At 42.8% G+C, this 19950-nt stretch overlaps 1 protein-coding gene, 1 long non-coding RNA gene and 1 pseudogene across 2 annotated transcripts in view; 2 read left to right on the forward strand and 1 right to left on the reverse strand.

Moving 5' to 3' along the window:
* LOC119733773 (transcription initiation factor TFIID subunit 1-like) overlaps positions 1-7748 on the forward strand; it is a 79192-nt gene extending 71444 nt beyond the window's left edge. Inside the window, exons 30-35 of the mRNA XM_038207139.1 lie at positions 252-404; positions 925-1044; positions 2281-2458; positions 3095-3301; positions 3787-3869; positions 4849-7748. Coding sequence (XP_038063067.1) covers positions 252-404; positions 925-1044; positions 2281-2458; positions 3095-3301; positions 3787-3869; positions 4849-5331 — 1224 coding nt within the window. The 3' untranslated portion in view covers positions 5332-7748. The remainder of the gene's footprint in view (positions 1-251; positions 405-924; positions 1045-2280; positions 2459-3094; positions 3302-3786; positions 3870-4848) is intronic.
* Positions 7088-7261, forward strand: LOC119734143 (annotated as a pseudogene).
* A 9425-nt stretch (positions 7749-17173) lies between the features above and the next one.
* On the reverse strand, positions 17174-17859 carry LOC119733964. The gene is made up of 2 exons (XR_005271993.1): positions 17434-17859; positions 17174-17273 (listed from the first exon to the last, which is right to left on the reverse strand). It is a non-coding gene; the product is annotated as an uncharacterized LOC119733964 (long non-coding RNA).
* Positions 17860-19950: the final 2091 nt, after the last annotated feature.

The raw sequence follows: 19950 nt of genomic DNA on the forward strand, positions 1-19950 counted from the left end.
TTATTGTGGTAGATGTTAGCTGCTTTGCCCCAAAATGGCAGCATTGAGCTGTATACTCCCCAGGGAGTTGAGAAGGTATTTGGAATGTTTTATTGGCCCAACAAGCAGGGGTAATAATGATATAGTGCCTTGAGCACCAGTAATGGTGGATACGTGTGCTTTATAAATACACATTATTATTATTATTAAACTTGGCCCAGTATTTGAAAGATGACCTTTTTTTGACTTTTCATCCTCTTCTTCTCCGGTAGAAATTGCGGGCTCGGAAGTACCAGTCTCGGGATGAGTTCCTGAGTGACGTGCAGCAGATCGTGGAGAATAGCGCCACCTATAATGGCGACACCAGCCCCATGACCATGGTGGCTCGCAACATGATGGTGCTCTGTCAGAAGCGATTCGATGAGGTAAATTCTGCGGCTGTTGTTCGTAGTTAACTTAATATAATCTTTAATTAAGAATTTAGATTGTATTTCTGGATTTTGCAGAACAAGAGATTTCCAATGGCATATAACATTTGGGCGAAACTGAGTTCAGTGGCAGAAATATGCCAGTAGACCGTCAACTAAATTGAAGTTGTAAAACAAGTTTTTTGAGAAAATGGCATTAAAAATCGTACTGTTGTGACTGAACAGTCAACAAATAAGACAAGATAGTGCTTCATACCGAAGTATCAAGGTTCACGGTTATTACCCCTGTTCATCAGGCCACGAGACCAGTTTTCAGCAGCAGCTCAAGATCAGCGCAATCTGATCTCTACCCTCACAGGTACACATTCATAATCCATGGTGGAGAGAGGCAATTGTAGTAAAGTGTCTTGCCCAAGAACACAACACCCCATACTCCCAGTCAGGGTTCGAACTCACACACCATTGCACACGAGGCGGACACCGTAACCATTGGACCAATGCTTTTTTTAATTTGCAGAAAGATGAGAAGTTTTCTCGCATAGAGAAAGCCATCAATCCGCTCCTGGACGATGACGATCAGGTCGCCTTCTCCTTCATCTTAGACAACATCATCACAGCGATGAGGGCTGTTCCTGATGTAAGTAGTATCAGATAGACGGTTTTATTTCTGGTAGATACATGTAGATGATTTCAGTTGCACTTGCCTCAGTCAATAAGTCGATTAAAACCCACTACACAAAAACAAAACAACAACGTAGAGCCTTATGGACTACTGTATCGACTGTATTTATTGTAAAGGAGGGAAACAGATAGAGGGGGCTATAGCATTGAGATCATTATCTTTGGAAGTAGAACGAGGTCATAGGTATTTGGGAATAATGTAAACCACAAGAATCGGGCTATGATTGTTTGATATATTTCAACCAAGGTTCTTAAAGCCCCTTGATGTTTGGTGTTTGTTCAGTTCATTTGAAAAGCTGGAGACTTGACTTGGGACTCAACATTTTGTGAAGGACATGTAATTGACTTATAATAGACTTATGATGGACTTGTGATGGACTTAAGATCAACTTAAGATCAGTTAATGAGAATTTTTTGTTAATGGACTTGTGAGGACTTGTGATTGACTTGTGATGGACTTGTGAGGTTTTTTTGTGATGGACTTATGGAGCACTTGTGATTGACTTGTAAGGACCCATGATGGCCTTGTGAGGACTCATGACGGACTTGTGAGGACTCATGACGGACTTGTGAGGACTCATGACGGACTTGTGAGGACTCATGATGGACTTGTGAGGACTCATGATGGACTTGTGAGGACTCATGACGGACTTGTGAGGACTCACGACGGACTTGTGAGGACTCACAATGGACTTGTGAGGACTCATGACGGACTTGTGAGGACTCATGACGGACTTGTGAGGACTCATGATGGACTTGTGAGGACTCATGATGGACTTGTGAGGACTCATGATGGACTTGTGAGGACTCATGATGGACTTGTGAGGACTCATGACGGACTTGTGAGGACTCATGATGGACTTGTATGGACTCATGATGGACTTGTGAGGACTCATAATGGACTTGTGAGGACTCATGATGGACTTTTGATTGATTTGTGAGGACATGTAATCGACTTGTAAGGACTCATGATGGACTTGTGAGGACTCATGATGGACTTGTGAGGACGTGTGGTGGACTTGACTGCAACACTACATGTTGTCTCTTGAATAACAATCCAATCCACATTCTGGTATGTTTGGGTTTTGCCTAGCAGGGTCACAAAGGTAGAAGAACTGATAAAGCATCACCATACTAACTGAACACCTGTTTTTCTTTCTTCTTATCCCTCCTCCTTCTCACCCCTCACCAGTCATGGCCCTTCCACCAGCCCGTCAACCCCAAGCAGGTCAGGGACTACTACAAGATCATCCCCACGCCCATGGATCTGGAGACCATGAGGAAGAACACACAGAAGCACATGTACAACAGTCGGGACCAGTTCCTGGAGCACGTGGAGCTCATGGTCAAGAACTGTGCCGCTTACAACGGTAAGAGTCGGGAGCTACCGGTTTCTGTCAGCAGTGTGAATGCAACACGGTCATGTTAGGAAGGGGGGGGGGGCTTGTCAATAGGAAAAAGAAATCTGTTAACCAGTTCGCGTTGGAGGACGTGATAGCACGCACCGGCTGTTTTAATACACAGGCACGGCTGACTGGTTAAGACTTCAAGATTGCCTTGACTTGCCTCCAGGTGACGTCTTAACATGTTAATCCCTCTTGCCTTTTGTACACACACACTCAAAGTTTGTGAAGTCTGTGGAGGCTGACCATGTGTTGATCTTGAATTGGTCGTTGTGCACAGATATTGTTGTACAATTTAAGCTCCAGTGTACACCCTGGAGTAGTGAAACATATGAGGTTTCGGCAAGAAGTATCGTACAAATACTGTTGAAATGACTCCTTCGAATAAGTATTTGTTGTGTTTGGCTGTATATCAAAAGTTGTCTGCAAAATTTTGCGTTTGCGAAAATCTAAATTTTTCGGAAAAAATAATCCCGGCGCAAATTGGTTGAAAGAAATAAATATTAAAATTATATATTATTTGGAGGTGGAAGGCGAGAAAATATTGAAAAACATGAAAATGAATTTGAGAGCCAAAAATATTCCTTTTCTCCAAATCCTCAGGTGAAGAGAGCAGCCTGACTAGGATAGCCCACCGTGTCTTGGAGGTCTGCAAGGTGGAGCTGTCCTCCAACGAGGAGCACCTGGCCCAGCTGGAGAAGGACATCGCGCTGGCCAGGGAGAGCGCCCTCGAGGCTGCCGATACGGAGAGCCTGTCGTTGGCGCCCAACACGCCGTCCAGTCAAATGGCCAACGAGGACAGCATGACAGGTATGCACACGACAAGCTCAGTTGGTAGAGCACCGGAACGGCAATCCGGAGGGCGTAGGTTCAAAACCCCGCTCTTCTTTGTTCAACTTACAAAATTATTATAATGCACCTAGTCAGTTTCCCTTTGTGGTTTAGGGGAGTCAGGTTGGCGTAGCGGTACTTTCCTCGCCTTCCACCGCTGTGACCCGGGTTCGAATCCCGCCTGGGCCAATATGTGGATTGTGTTTTCAGTCCCTGCCTGATTCCATGGGTTTTCCCCAGCATATCATCCTGGGGTTTTCCTCCCACCTCTAAAAACTGTAATTTCTTCTCATTGTCTTCTCTCCACAGGTTTCTTCAGGCTTGCGAGCTACAGTGCCTGGGGCGCTTTTGAGGAATCCTTGGTTTCATGATCAGAAATAAATAATTATAATAATAATAGATTTGTTTGAAAATTTACATTGAAATTGACTGCCTTTGAATTGTAATATTTTCCCTGTGTGTAGGTTTTGAAGATGACGATGATGTGCAGGGCAATGAGTTGGAGGAAGGAGAGTTTGTGGACATCGAGGGAGACGATGGCGACAAGGTTAGTTGACATTCATTGTACGTAGAAGGGATGGATCCTTGTATGCAATCAGATGTTATGGGCTCCATGCCAAGCACCCCATTATTGGTTACAAACAGAGAGTTGGGGGGGGGGGGTAGGCCACTTGTAGAGCAATTCAAACGAATTACCGATGTCACTAGATGCTCACACAAAGACGATATGTGTTTGTGCACATTCAGAAAGATACAAAGTCAGGCAAACATCTCCCCCTATGAACCAGTCTGTGCATGCAGTGTGTCCCTCCCACTTTCAGCTTCTGAAAGTGTTCACAAAGTGTCATCTACTGTTCCCATGACCTGCTTACTAGTACAGACGACTCAGCCATCAACCTCTTCAAAGCTAGCTGACCGACTCCCCGACACTTGTGAATTAGACTTGTAGAAGTCTCCCCTTGGGCCAAATGAATTCGCTGGGTTCAGTCCTCTTTGCCCCTACCTCACTGACTGAGTGACTGACGCACTTGTGTCACTTTTGAATTAGATTTGCCAAAGCCCCACCCTGTCCCCAAAAATTTGACTGAGATGACCACCTGGAACACTGCTTTTCTAAACTGTTGCATTGGAAGATGTAAATTTTAACCATACAGGGTGTCCCCAAAAAAGTTGTGCAAGCTGATTACTTAACATGAGTATTTCATCTTATGGGGCATATTAATTATACTCTTGTGTGTAATCAGTGAAAGGGCCATGGAAATATGTTCATGCAAACCAGATATCTAACAGATTGTAAAAGGCTATGGGTTTTTAACCCATTCCAATTGCATTTTTACACAGTTAGTGATCTCAGTGCATCAGATTGTCATGGGCCTTTTCACGTTGATGTAAATAAAGTTAACCGTGTAAATCCCATCCCATAGGCCCTTTAATATTGAGGTTTGCCCTTCACTGACATACTCATTAGCACTTGTATACTGTATGTTTTTGACGGGGCTCACTTGAATTTTTTTTATCCTTTGCAGAAATCCAGCTTTGAGTTTATCCAAGATGCTGAAGACAGCATCCTCTTCAACGACCTTCAGATCACGCCGGACAACAGCGAAGAAGAAGACGACGACGAAGACGAAGAAGAGGAAGAAGGTGACAATCCTTTCCTGAACCAGCTCAGCGAGAGCGATGAGTCGGAGAACGAGGATGGGGATGAGACGGTGCGTCCAAACGATGATGGCGAAGAACGCAAAGACAATGACAACCAAGAGGCGGAGAACTTGGATGAGGAGGCTGTCGGTGAAGAAGACGACGACGTGGAGGCGGATGTGGATGAGTCCTTTGAGGCGGAGTATGACATGAGCCGGCCCAACTCGGAGATGGCCGACGCGGAGCAGAGCGAGGAGGAGCTGGACGTGGAGGAAGGGAAGATGATCCAAGATGACGATGATGACGAGGACAGCGACGATGACTTTGTGGAGGTGGAGGATGAGGAAGAAGCCATGGATGAAGGGTAAATCTAATAGTTTGCTAACGGAGTAAAGGCTGGTTCAACTTCAGCCCAAAAGCGTACGTGATCGTGAATTGGGACGTCCACAGAAAGATTTTGCACTGTGAATATGCAAAAGTTAAAACACATTTCAACTCTGGCTAATTTCGCAGCGAATGTTTCATGACGTCAAATTCGTTTTCCCATTCGCACTCACATGAAGTATGAACTGGCCTTAAGGGGAAAATCACACTGAGCTACTAAGTAGCTTACTGAGTTGATTAAGAAAATTGAGCTTAAAGCCTGTCAGAACACTTTATAAAAAAACATTTTGATGCATACTTTTTTTGTATTTGTACTTATTTTGTTCTGGGGTTGAAAGCTGTACATAATTCACCCCATAATCGATGTGCATTGAATATAAAAGAAGATTTTTCGTTTCCTACTCAATTTTTACAAACTTACGAACTCATGCTTACCATCTTTTAACCGTGCCACCGCGGAAGTAGAGGTTGCTATCAATGACATGAAGTGAAATTTAGTCTTGGGAACCTTGGCAGCGCTACCCAGGAAATTCAGAGTATAGCTTGTGCATATTGATTCAAGCTGATGCAAATGCATAAGGTGTGTTCAGAATTTGCTGGGTAGCGCTGCCAAAATTCCCAAGAACTGGATTTGATCCATCCTGTTGATAGTGACCTCAACCAAATCCAGTCTTGGGAACATCGGCAGCGCTACCCAGGAAGTTCAGAGCATAACTCACGCATGTTGATTCAAGCTGATGCATACGTTTGAGGATTGCTTTGGAATTTCCTAGGTAGCACTGCCAAAATTCCCCAAACTGGATTTGATCCATCCTGTTGATCGCGACCTCGACCAAATCCAGTCTTGGGAACTTCGGCAGCGCTACCCAGGAAATTCAGAGCTTAACTCACGCATGTTGATTCAAGCTGATGCACATACATGAGGTGTGCTCGGAATTTCCTGGATCACGCTGCCAAAATTCCTCCAAACTGGATTTGATTCATCCTGTTGATAGCGGCCTCAACCAAATCTAGTCTTGGGTACTTTGGCAGCGCTACCCAGGAAGTTCAGAGTATACCTCATGCATATTGATTCAAGCTGATGCACATGCGTGAGGTGTGCGCAGAATTTCCTGGGTAGCGCTGCCAAAATTCCCAAAACTGGATTTGATTTATCCTGTTGATAGCGACCTCAATCAAATCTAGTCTTGGGAATTTTGGCAGCACTATCCAGAAAATTCTTAGCATTCCACATGGACTGTATTCAGGCTATTGTATGTGTGTGAGGTATGCTTTGGAATTTCCTGGGTAGCACTGCCAAAATTCCCCAAAACTGGATTTAATTCATCATGAAGCACCCTCTACTACACAGTGAATAAAACCAAATCCAGGCTTCGAACAAGACTACTGAGAAATCAAATTATTTATTCGAAATAAACTCATGATCAGTTTATGAACTACATGTCTAATTAGTAGGAAGTTAATAGCTTGGTCAGTCCTAAGCTTTAGTTTCAGAGATTCTAATTAAAGGCAGAAATGTCTTCAGAGCACAAAAGTGAAAATGTTTACTTGGCTTCCACAAGAAAGCATGCTTGTTGCATTATTTATTTGTTAAAAGGATAACAAATTGTTGGAGGTCAAGTTTTTGACAATTTTCTATTTTTTTTCTCAGAAAAAAAGCTATATATCTGAAGCCCTGTTCATCGAACAGCCAGTATATATTAAACTGATTTTTGGATTTGGGCCGTGGAATAGAGGCTTGCCTCATCCCGGCCACGGTTTGGCCTGGTAAGATCATGTGTAGTATCTGTTCTTTTCAGCTTAATATCTGAAACGCTGTACATCGAACAGCCAGTATATTAAACTGATTTTTGGATTTGGGCCGTGGAATAGGGGCTAGCTAAGTCCCCACCAGGGGTTGGCAGTATATCTTATGGTGAAAAGAAAGTCTTAACTGTTTATAAACCTTGGTGATGTTTAAGCATTTTGTTTTGTTGTACATATTGTATATTTTATAAAAAGATCGACCAGAAATCGCAAGAAAAGTGTTCTCATTTGGGAGAAAATCCGAGTAAGTCAACTCATTGGTTAAACATCAGTTTGAATGATGTCCGATGAGTGTAGAACCAAGCATAATATGTTGTCGTAAAGTTATAATATATTTTACCAAACAAAAAAGAAGGAAGGAAACAAAGGTTGATATACATGTATTTTCCCGTGATGTGTGGATGGACTTTGCCATTTTTATGAGCATTTCCCCATTATTATTCCAATAATTTTATTCAAGTGACTTTTTGTTTATAATAAATGGTTCTTGAAATGAAAGCTGCTCAATCATTGAATACAAATCTGAAAAGCAAGGGAGAAATGTACAGAGCTGTAGGTGTCAATAAAGTTGAAGCTTACAAAAAAACAACAACAATGCTGTATTGTAGCGTTTGTTCCATTCTGCGAGTGTACTAAACTGAAGGAATGTTTTACCTTCGGGAATTTGAATGGCAAGGATGGGCTTGAATGCATGTTTTCAACCTGTGGTGAAAGTGAAGAAATTAAGTGTCATTTTAAAGGGAATATACAAAATTTGTATGGACATGACACTAAGTGGCGCTGTTCATGATACAGATTTCCATCTTAAGTATAGTTGCGAGAATATGCGCCTTAACCTTTTTCCAAAACAACGCATTTAAACCTTGTGTACTATTTTTCTACGTTTTTCATTGCTATTGAATACATTTTCATTTTTGGGAAGTTCGAAAAATACCTCAAAATCCCCCTTTTTGTGTTATTCACCACAAAAAGGGGGGGGGGGTGTCCAATAGCCCATCTCCTGGCCAAAAAGGGTAGGGGGGCATATGGGAGGGTCCATGATTGAAGGTGTTTATGAAGTGAAGCGACGCGTGTGCGTCGGTTCGGCTTTTACGCGAGCAGTCAGCCCACGTGGTTTGAGGTTTGATGCCTCGGTAAGGAAGACTGTACAAAATGTTGATGTTCACTGAGCTTTTATTCCAGTTCCAGTAAATAATCCCAGCAAGATAATCCTGGCGAATTAGTTCCAGCAAATTAATCCCAGCAAATTAAAAACCTAAATGAAAATGATAGTGTTTACAATTGTAAATACATGTGATTACAATAAACACAATGTTTTGAATTCACTTGACAATAAAGTTATTATATCAACATGAATGTGAATACAGTTGCATGTAGTGTCACTGTCCGATATGGCACGGAGCTATAAAACTTACCCAGCACCTCGTCTATGTGCAGTTATACAAATGTAAATCTCAGGTGCGGGAGGCTACAGAGCTTCTGTAATACAATGTTAAAATTATACAATATAAATGACATATAAGGGGATGATATGATATTAAATAACCCACAAATTACATCTGAAAAAGTACCCAAATGATTATTGTTATTGTTTTGTGAGCCCCTAAGATATACATGTAACGTGAGAATCGTATGTACGCGCGCCACAGTGATAAGCTGGGGTCAAGGGTCATGCGAATCGAAACAATGCTGTGCAGAATGTATGCAACTTACATGCCCTGTGGCGCTACGTGTACAGTGCACAGAGAAACGTATCACGTGGAGAAAGTTTTCAGACTTTGTCCACGGACAAGACCATCAGAAAATTCCCATTTTCGTCAATAATAAGAATGACATAACATAAAAATGAATATGAACATACCTAGTAGTTGATTATTGTTAGCCTGGTATGTGTGGGTTGTCTGGCTCGATTCCAGGAGCTTGTAAAATGATGTGTTTTGGGCATAAATTCAAAGAGGCAGCTCACAGAAAACGCATTAAGACAACAGAGAGAGAGAAAAGTGGGCGGAGCGTCAGAAGACGCTTATCAATATTCATGATCCCTACAAGTTCCCTGCTTAAGAACCCTCGACCACGAGTGGTTCAATTAAGTAAATATCAAACTTTCAATTAAAATTTCAAAGATGTCCAAATTATTCACCCGTAAATCAACATTATTCCTTCTTTTATACATTTGTACACAATAAAAGTGGTTGCGGAACACTATTGAGGGAATCAATACCTGGCATGGTACATGCACAATGACAGTGAACTTGTCAGAACATCAAATGGTAAAACTAGCAAATTAGCAGTTATAAAACTTCTTAACTTTATGAAAACGATTTAATATTTTTTTTTTTTAAATGCTGATTAGGTTCCTTTAAACGTGTAAGACAATAGCCTTTAATACCAAACAATGTGGAATTTGGATGCTTGAGGTTTAACCCTCAAAATGGAAGCAACAACTCACCATCCACACAGCTTTGTTATTACTTCATAGTGAATCAGAGCTGCAGATACTGAATATGTTATTATACAGCATAAACAGGTTTACTCACAAGAATGAGAATAAATCATTTAAAACTAGCGACCAGTTGTGGAAAATGAAATAGTCCACAAAACAATTTGCAAAAAGTGTTTGATGATTTCAGATCATAATACAATGTTTTGTTAATGAGCAGCATTTATATAAAGCAATGCCTAAAATATCTATTTCTTTTGTTCTACATAATCTTTAAGTGCTAAGAGACTTTTACTGCAAAATGTCAAGATTTGGATTACAAAAGGAAATCCTTTAAAATAGACAAAATCAGGACAATACTGATCCAAAACTTTTGAATGTTATTACTGTTACCACCACAACATCAGGCATAAGAGACTTTGGGCTATCTAGCAATAAAGGCACATTTTTTCCTTTTACATCACCCGTGGGTCCTTTGAGCCAAGAATACAACCAAATAAGCTTAGATTTTACATTTACCTACGTCGGTAACGAAGAGCTACTTCCTTAATGCTTCTACGGTATTTGTGCATGCCATCAGAGGTCAGATGGCAACCATCCACTAGGTATCGAGGATAGTTTACTCGTCTTTGCTGATACACGTGCACTCTTGGGTACGCGCGCATCCTGCGAGGTAAGAGCGAGTTAAAACGTCTCACTCTATGATTGAACGTTGTGAGTGCGACCTGACCAGATCGGGACAGCCTGGACCTTTGAATGACCGAAAACATAACAATGCATCGAGGAGCAATTCCATGAAGGGTGAGTGTATCCAGGAACTGAATGGTTTTATCAACTAGAACTAGTGGAGTTATGTCTTGTTGGCAAAGATCATTTGTGCCCATATCTATGCACAAAATGTCAATTGGTCTTGAACTCATTTTCTGACAATAGTGTCCACTGTTTGCGAAAAATCTGTCATACGTCAGGCCTGGGTGCCCTTCAACGAACAAGTCGCACTTGTTACTTAGCCCTACATAATCAACAACGCACTGATGGCTACTACGAGACTCTCGTAGGAGTCTCGCCGGAAAAGAATGGCCAAACAAATACACTAGTGCCTGATCTGACATTGTTGTCTAGGAATATGTGGTTTACAAAAGTCCACCAAAACAATTCTTATTTTAGTTATATATATATAAATTGTATCTGAGGCATCAACCAGTCCAAAAAATCGGACAGATGAAAGAGAAAGAGGCGGCCGAACACCGTATCCTGCAATGCAGGTAACCCTAATTTACTCAAAAATATCTTACCACAAGGGATATCAATCTCCGAACAAACAAGAACAATATAGTTAAACTTCGGATCACCTCCAAACAATTAATACTTATTGCATCATTTTGCATTTAAAGCTCACTGAAAGACAAACTTTAGTCTTAAAATCAAGTACACGTACAAAACATATGTACAAAATAATCTGCGGTTATCGACTGCAGAAAGCATGCCTATAAAAGGAATGCATGAAGAAGTAATGCTTGTAGAGGCGGATTTCTCTATGTCCCGTTAACTTCACGGGCTACCTCCCTCTCGCATATGCATTCTTGCAATGCGACTGGGGTATCATACACTTAAGTAACTGCGCTCGGCCACTTGCCTGTCTGCCGTTTTTCCTGCAGGCGTTTTGACCTACGTGGGTGTATGTCTTGACTGGCTGGGCATTCTGGATGGGCAATGTCCGAAGGGACCTCCCTACCGCTACTTCCCTCTGCGGTATGATCCTGAGGTGGTCCACTTTCTTCCTCTGGATGAAAGAGCTGTGGGGGAATTGACAAGACAAAGTCATCATCATCATCCGACTCATTGTTAGAGCTGTTACCGTCATCAACGGATGGCAGACATTTCAATGGGTCCCCACCCACCGACATATCCGGCTCTCTACGCGGATCCAGAATGAGTAGTTTACGGTTCACCCATCTGCTGTCACCACCAGCAACTGGCCTTATTAAAAAGAGACTATTTTCCCCATCACAATCTACTATGACGTACGGACGCTCGTCGAAGGTGTTCGCAAGCTTGTGGCGACCTGTATGCGCGGACTGTCTCAACAAGACCCTAGTACCAACCGCCAGATGGCTTGCCTTGGCCTTTCTGTCATACCGGCGCTTGTTTAACTCTGCGGCTCTGGTCAGCCGGTCTTTAACAACCTTGTAAGTGTGTTGGATGATTCGAGCCTGCTTCTGTATACTATTTTCATTCCAGTTGTTTCGTGTGTTGCTGAGCAACTGATCCAAGGGGACAACAGACTGTCTCCCAAACATTAAGGTGTATGGTGCATACCCCGTCACAGAATGGGGTGTAGTGTTGTAGATGTAGACCAAATGGGGGAGCAACTCAGGCCAACGATGGCGACTTGCACTGTCTAGAGACTTGATGAGACCACACAGGGTACGGTTAAACCTTTCGGTCTGACCGTTACCCTGCGGGTGATAAGGTGTCGTCCTTGTTTTCTTAATGTTGTACAGCTTGCATAATTCCTGAATTAACCCACTTTCAAAATTACGCCCCTGGTCTGAGTGTATTTGGATTGGAATCCCATAGTGGACGAACCAGTGATCGCGCAACACACGGGCTACTGTTGGTGCCGTTTGGTCCCTACATGGTACTGCAACAGAAAACTTTGTAAAAGAATCAGTGAGGACCAGTACATCCTCAATGTTCCCCAAGCCGCGATCTAGCTTCACGAAATCAATCGCAAGCCGCTCCAACGGCTGAAAAGCCAAGAGATGGCGCATCGGCGACCGAACAGTGGGAGAGGGGGCTTTGGATATTCTGCACTGGAAGCAATCCCTAATATGGTTATGCACATGAGTAGAAACACCAGGCCAAAAACAACGCTGTTTGATGAAGGACAAGGTTCTTGCAACCCCTTGGTGCCCCCAATGGTCATGGGCTCCTTCGATAATCGTCCTCCTGAGCCTCCGTGGAACAAGAAGCTGGAACACTTCTCCTAGGCCCGCATCATGCACACATCTGTACAAAACACCACCTTTCTCCTTTATGCGTGGCCACTCCTTAATCCAACTTCGGGCTTCTTTGGAAAGTTGTTTTCCAACTGGTAAGTCTTGCCCAGGCTCCCAACGACTGCGCCAACGCTCCCAAACTATCTTGAGGTCGTCATCCTCTTGCTGCAGAGACGCAAGTTCGGCAGGTGAATAAGAGGGTAGAACTGAAGGTGCTGAACCTGAAAGATCCACTGGTCTCTTCACACCCTGCTCCTCACAATTAGCAGATCGCACAGCAATGGGTATCGAGACACCTTCGTCAAACTCACTGTGGCGGGCACACTGAAGAACATTGACCTTGACCTCCTGCTGAGCACCAGGGTAGCGGCTTAGGGCATCCACACATTTATTGGACTTCCCTGATCTGTACCGAATTTCAAGGTCGAACGGTGCGAGCTGAGCGGCCCACCTCTGCTCAACAGCACCAAGTTTAGCTGTCCGAAGGTGCGCTAAGGGATTGTTGTCAGTATATACGACCGTGTGACGTCCAAGTAAGTAGTCTCTGAATTTTTCAGAGACGGCCCACTTGAGGGCCAAAAACTCTAACTTAAAGCTAGAGAGATCTGAATATCCCTTTTCAGCACCTCGTAGACTCCTGCTGGCAAAAGCCACGGGATGAAGCTTTCCCAAGTCATCTAACTGGCAGAGACAAGCTCCCAAACCGATTAACGAGGCATCAACCTCTAGAACAAAGTCACGGTTGAAGTCGGGATACCACAAGACGGGTGCAGTACAGAGAGCCTGCTTCAAACTCCTGAAGGCCTGATCAGCCTCCTCTGACCAACAGAACACCGGACGGGTGTTCCCTGCTTTTTCCTCTTCCTTACGGGTTAAGGCATGCAAGGGCTCAGCCACCTTCGAGAATCCCGAAACAAATCGCCTGTAATAAGAGGCTAAGCCGAGAAATGATCTCAGCTGCTGTACAGTCGCTGGGATGGGCCAATCCCGAATGCGTGCAGTTTTATCCGGATCTACTGATACTCCATCGCTACTGACGATGTGACCCAGATGTCGAACAGAAGTCTGGAAAAGCTGACACTTCTTACCATTTAGCTTGAGACCATAGCGTTCAAGCCGTTCAAAGACTTTGGCTAGACGCCCCAAATGTTCCTCATATGTGCTAGAAAAGACTAACAAGTCATCGAGGTACATGACCAACTCCGAAAGGTTGAGATCGCCAAAGATCAACTCTACAATGCGTTGAAAAGTGCTGGGCGCATTTGTCAATCCTTGAGGAAGCCTGAGGAACTCGTAGAGGCCCCACGGTACGCGGAATGCCGTTTTCCCAACCGAATCCTCATGCATGGCTACCTGGAAGTAGCCATGCGCCATATCAAGTGACGAGAAGAGCTTAGCCCCAGTGAGCGACTCCAAAGTCTCCTCTATCCTTGGTAAAGGAAACGCGTCTTTGGTGGTCTTTGCATTGAGAAGTCTATAATCAATACACAGCCTCAGCTGTCCGCTTTTCTTTCGCACCAGAACTATCGGACTAGCGTACGGACTGGCTGATCTGCGAATGATTTGGCGATCAAGCAAATCTTGAAGAAGCTGTTTAACTTCTTCGACAAGACAAGGTACAATCCTACGGTGCGGCAAGTTGACTGGTTTGTCATCCACAAGCTTGATCTGGTGAGGAATTAAATTACAAAAACCCAGATCAAATGGGCTACATGAAAAAGCGCCTATGTGCTTCTTGATCAATTCAGCTGCAAGGACAGCCTCTGTCGGCCCAAGGTGACTCACACTAATTCCTGGGGGTAAAAGAAAATCTGACCCATCAGGAAACACAAACCGTTCACGATCAGACTGGGATACACTCTCTTTCGCGTCATCAGACACATGCTCATTGGAATTTTTACACTCAAAACAATCAGACTCAATGTCCGAAAAATCTGTTCCGTCAGAAACAACACGGTGCATAAAAACGCTAAACCCACCCTCTGTTGGCTCGATAAAAAGGTGTTCGGTTGGAACAACCTCAAAAGCTACAGCCACCTTAGTGAGTGGGGGAATAACAACGGGCTCCGCACTGGCGTTAGCCACAAAAACATCAACTGATGCACCCTTAAACTGGTCGATACCTTCCAGTACCTGACACAACACTGACGGATCAGGAACACTGCATGACTGGACTTCCCTAAGGCCTCCATTATTTGACAAACATAAGGGAGAAGCCTGAACAAGGAACTCTTTGTCACTTGGTACAAGAGTGTTCACACCCAACTCGCAGCGAATACGACTGACCATCCCAGTAGGAATGACCTCTCGCTTACACGAAAATATGTCCAACACTAATGGTTCACAAGGTGTATTATCACCACAGCCACCGTCATCGTCGAACATGGAGGTTGTCCGTACCCAACGGAGTGCTAAATCCCAGTCTGGGTCAAACAGTGCTGAACCCATGACCTTAACCTTGGATGCTACTTGCCGCAAAATATTGCATCCTAATATCACAGGACACTGATCTCTACGAGAACTTGCAGAAGCTTCAGTCTCCTTTGAAACCAAAAAGCTGGCCTTAAACTTCTGGCCAAATACTTCTAGAGAAGTCTCAAGATAGCCTTGGACAGGAATTTCTAAGTCATTGGCGCCCATCAACTTAATGAGCGTACCCACTGGCTCCAGTTTTCCAAGAGTGCTTGCCATATGTTTACTATAAAATTTAGCAGACATTAAGGAGGTTTCAGCTCCAGTGTCAAGCAAACACCTAGTAGGAATACCATTAATGATAACAGAAGCTGTAGGAGATCTAGCCAGAAGTCTACGACGGACTTCAGCAGCTGTAAGTTGCACATCTGCTGCAACGTTTTCATCCCCCACTTTATCACAATTCACTTGGTCGCTATCAATGGATAATTGAGCCATGGGCACTACACAAGACCTATCCTCCGTCACACTGCCCTCTGTGGCAGAGGCTGACCGTTTCCCGAACTGACTGGCTGTTTGTCTACAGCTCTTGCTTCTGACTTGTTGCCCTCAATTCGCTGGCGCTTAAAGCAGTTCTCTATGACATGGCCTGGTTTCTGGCAGTACGAGCACTTTAAGGGACTCCTATTTCTTTGGCCCCTGTTAGCCCGCTGCTCTACTACAAGGTTTGCAATGTTGTCAGACATGGTATGCAACTGAGTACTCATGTCTGATTGTTGGTCAACTAATTTCTGAACTGACGTCACGAGTTGCTTTTGGCTTTCAACTAGCTGCGCTAATTTATCATCATTGGCTACAGTTGGTTTAGTGGAGCGCGCGGCGTTAACAGACTGTAAAGCGTCAACTTCACTCTCGGCCCTAAACGTACCTTCCGCATTGGGATATAGCCCCAGAGCCAACTCACGAAAACTGAAAAAAGGTACGTCCGCATGGTCAAAGGACAACTTACGAAGCTCTCTCCGTAAGGAGGGATCACCAACGCCTCTTATGAATTGTTCCCTGAGAGTACTTTCTCTTAACTGAGTAAGAGCTGCTTTGCTTTGCTCTGTATCGGCCGCAGACTCCATCCTATCGTACATCCGAATTAGAGAACGACTGTAGTCGGCAAGACTCTCGTCTGGGAGCTGACTACGGGCATAAAGGGAGCTAGTTAACGACTGCACAGTTTCTGGTGCGCCAAATCTACGACGAAGCAACGATTCAAGCTTTGCCCAAGTATCCCTCTGTTGTTGAGGGGTACACAATATCTCCTCTCTTGCGACACCCCCCAAATAATCAAACGCAGTATTAACTTTCTCCTGTTCGGAGAGACCGAGTTGGCGAGAGTACGTGTTCAAGTCATGTTGCCATTCAGAAATGGTCTGGTCCCCTGACTTCTTGGGGAGGCCATTAAATTTGTTCAATTTAATCGTCGAGGCTCTCTGGTACCTAAGGTTTTGAAATGCACCAGCCAACGTGTTGGCTAGAGCTTGATTTGACTGCAAAATTGCCTCGGCTACATTTTCTGGGAGTGCCATGATCACAGAGTCTATGTCTAATACTGTGGTGAAATACAGATGTATACTGACCAACAAATAAGCTTACTTCACATAATAAGCAAACAGCAAAACTGTATAAATGCAAATACTATTCCCTACATAGAAAATCTACAAGAGGGACGCAAATGAAGCACAGAGCTGAAACAACTCTAATAATGACCCAAAGTTCAAAATGACAGAAAGAATGGAAACATTTCTTTGCTGCAGAACGAATGTAAATTACACAGAAACACCTGGAAATCCAGACAAATGATCAACAAACAGCTACATATGATTGAAAAAGCACATAAATTTACTGACAAGGTGCTGGGATTTTGTTTGTGTATGTCTTATTGGAAAACAGGAGTAATTAAATATAGATATCTCTACTCCAATCAAGGTTTAATAAAAAAAATAATAATTTAAACGACGATTACAACGACGATTAAATGATGATCAGTCTTCAGATCCTGTCTACGACGCCAAGTTGAAGTGAAGCGACGCGTGTGCGTCGGTTCGGCTTTTACGCGAGCAGTCAGCCCACGTGGTTTGAGGTTTGATGCCTCGGTAAGGAAGACTGTACAAAATGTTGATGTTCACTGAGCTTTTATTCCAGTTCCAGTAAATAATCCCAGCAAGATAATCCTGGCGAATTAGTTCCAGCAAATTAATCCCAGCAAATTAAAAACCTAAATGAAAATGATAGTGTTTACAATTGTAAATACATGTGATTACAATAAACACAATGTTTTGAATTCACTTGACAATAAAGTTATTATATCAACATGAATGTGAATACAGTTGCATGTAGTGTCACTGTCCGATATGGCACGGAGCTATAAAACTTACCCAGCACCTCGTCTATGTGCAGTTATACAAATGTAAATCTCAGGTGCGGGAGGCTACAGAGCTTCTGTAATACAATGTTAAAATTATACAATATAAATGACATATAAGGGGATGATATGATATTAAATAACCCACAAATTACATCTGAAAAAGTACCCAAATGATTATTGTTATTGTTTTGTGAGCCCCTAAGATATACATGTAACGTGAGAATCGTATGTACGCGCGCCACAGTGATAAGCTGGGGTCAAGGGTCATGCGAATCGAAACAATGCTGTGCAGAATGTATGCAACTTACATGCCCTGTGGCGCTACGTGTACAGTGCACAGAGAAACGTATCACGTGGAGAAAGTTTTCAGACTTTGTCCACGGACAAGACCATCAGAAAATTCCCATTTTCGTCAATAATAAGAATGACATAACATAAAAATGAATATGAACATACCTAGTAGTTGATTATTGTTAGCCTGGTATGTGTGGGTTGTCTGGCTCGATTCCAGGAGCTTGTAAAATGATGTGTTTTGGGCATAAATTCAAAGAGGCAGCTCACAGAAAACGCATTAAGACAACAGAGAGAGAGAAAAGTGGGCGGAGCGTCAGAAGACGCTTATCAATATTCATGATCCCTACATTTACAAAGATGATCTTCTTATCCTTTACATCTGAGGACTTGGGACAATGGGTTACCTGTGATAACAATGACTCCGAGGACCAGGGCCAAGTCCTCGGGAGGTTTTTGTGTACAAACCTTATGGGCCATGTCAAGAAAAGGTTCAAACAATAGAAACAAAAGAAGGGAGCAGTCGGAGGTTCTCATAAGTGTATGGTAAAATGACTGTGTGAGTGAACAATAGAGGACAATAGGGTCCCTACTTCCTAAAGGTCCCTAATTTGGCGATCGTGTACAAAACATATGGGAGGTCTTCCTAAAAAGTTTAAGTACAAACGAAAGAGGGACAATAGCGGGTCCCCGATTGCAGGCCAATACAAACATATTGTGTGTGGGCAGGCCTACATCGCGTTTTATTGGGAACTTTTTAATTCAAATTAGGTTTTGCCCTTCACCGACGTTTTAAACACTGTATACTCGGTGTGTTACCTCCCTAGTGAAAGTTGGAAAAAATCACAAAAAATCAAATCGGGAACACACTGAGTATACAGTGTTTAAAACGTCGGTGAAGGGCAAAACCTAATTTGATTTATATCACCCCGACGCAAAAATTCCATCTTATAATAACTTTTTTATTGTTAGGCAAATTAGGACCGAGTTATGGGGACTTTTTGCTATCCCCACAGCGTTTTCGGTCCCCACAATTACCTCGAACAGACGAGTGTATGTCCCCACAACTACAGAACAAGAGTGAGTTTGTGGGTTTGGAGGGGAGGGGGTACTAACCAGGCCCTGCCCCTTGAGGGGAATGTATGAAATTATATGCACTCTTAATTTGATTCATTTGCAGAAGCACCTATTTAATATTAATAATCATGTTTATCTTTGGAAGGGAATTTTTTTCGCAAGCATTTTTTTGGGGTACATGACCTCTTGATAAAAACATAGAATATAACCCCTAGGTTATATTTTTCTGAGAAATCCTTTGGTCACTCCTACCCTCTCCAAATCCACAAAAAAAGGCTCGCCGCTATCAAAATAGGAAACAAATACGACCTAATCACCCACATCGCATATCCGTGTAAGCGGTGTTTGACCCTTATTTTTGTCCTGTGCAGAAACCCCACTGGTAAAGAAACTAATGTCGGGACCGCAGGAAAAACAGGAAGAAATGCGGCACCTTGGATGTAACCGCGTGACCCTGTTAAAATGACCCCTTTTTTTACCAATGATAAAATCTCAATTGTGGAATTTATCACTTGTATATACAGGGTGTGTCAACAAAAAGGGTGCAACATTCAGAAAACAAATATTTAAAAGATTGTTTAACGTTTTTTTTTTTAATGAAATTATATATTGCCTTAAAGCCTGACTATTTCTCAATCCACTCCTTTTAGCCCCATTCCATTTAGGTCCGTATCAGAAGTACAATCAATTAAGTGACAGTGGGTACATTTTACTTGGGCCACTCTCACCTGGACATTCTGAATCAGAGTTAAGCATTGAATAGGCATTCAATAGGCATTGAAGTTGGTGACATCACAGGTGAGAGTGGCCCAAGTAAAATTTAAACCTTTCACGTAATTGATTGTATTTCTGGATCTAACTTAAGGACCCACAATGGAATGGGGTAAAAAGGAGTGGATTGAGAAATAGTCGGGCTTTAATGTAATATATAATTTCATTGAAGAAAAAAAAAACATTGAACACTTATGTATTTGTTTTCTGAATGTTGCACTGTTTAGGGTACATATTTCTGTTCGAGTTTCGCCCTGGAAAATAAATTTTGTTTATAAATGGCAATTGTTTAGTACATGTACTAAAAATGTCATTCACTTTTGAATGAGACATCGAACAAAATAAAAAAAGGCTGCTCACGTTGAGTTGTTAAATATTTTATTACATG

The sequence above is a fragment of the Patiria miniata genome, unplaced genomic scaffold (genome assembly GCF_015706575.1).
Source record: "Patiria miniata isolate m_02_andy unplaced genomic scaffold, ASM1570657v1 HiC_scaffold_26, whole genome shotgun sequence".
Classification (NCBI taxonomy): Eukaryota; Metazoa; Echinodermata; class Asteroidea; order Valvatida; family Asterinidae; genus Patiria; species Patiria miniata.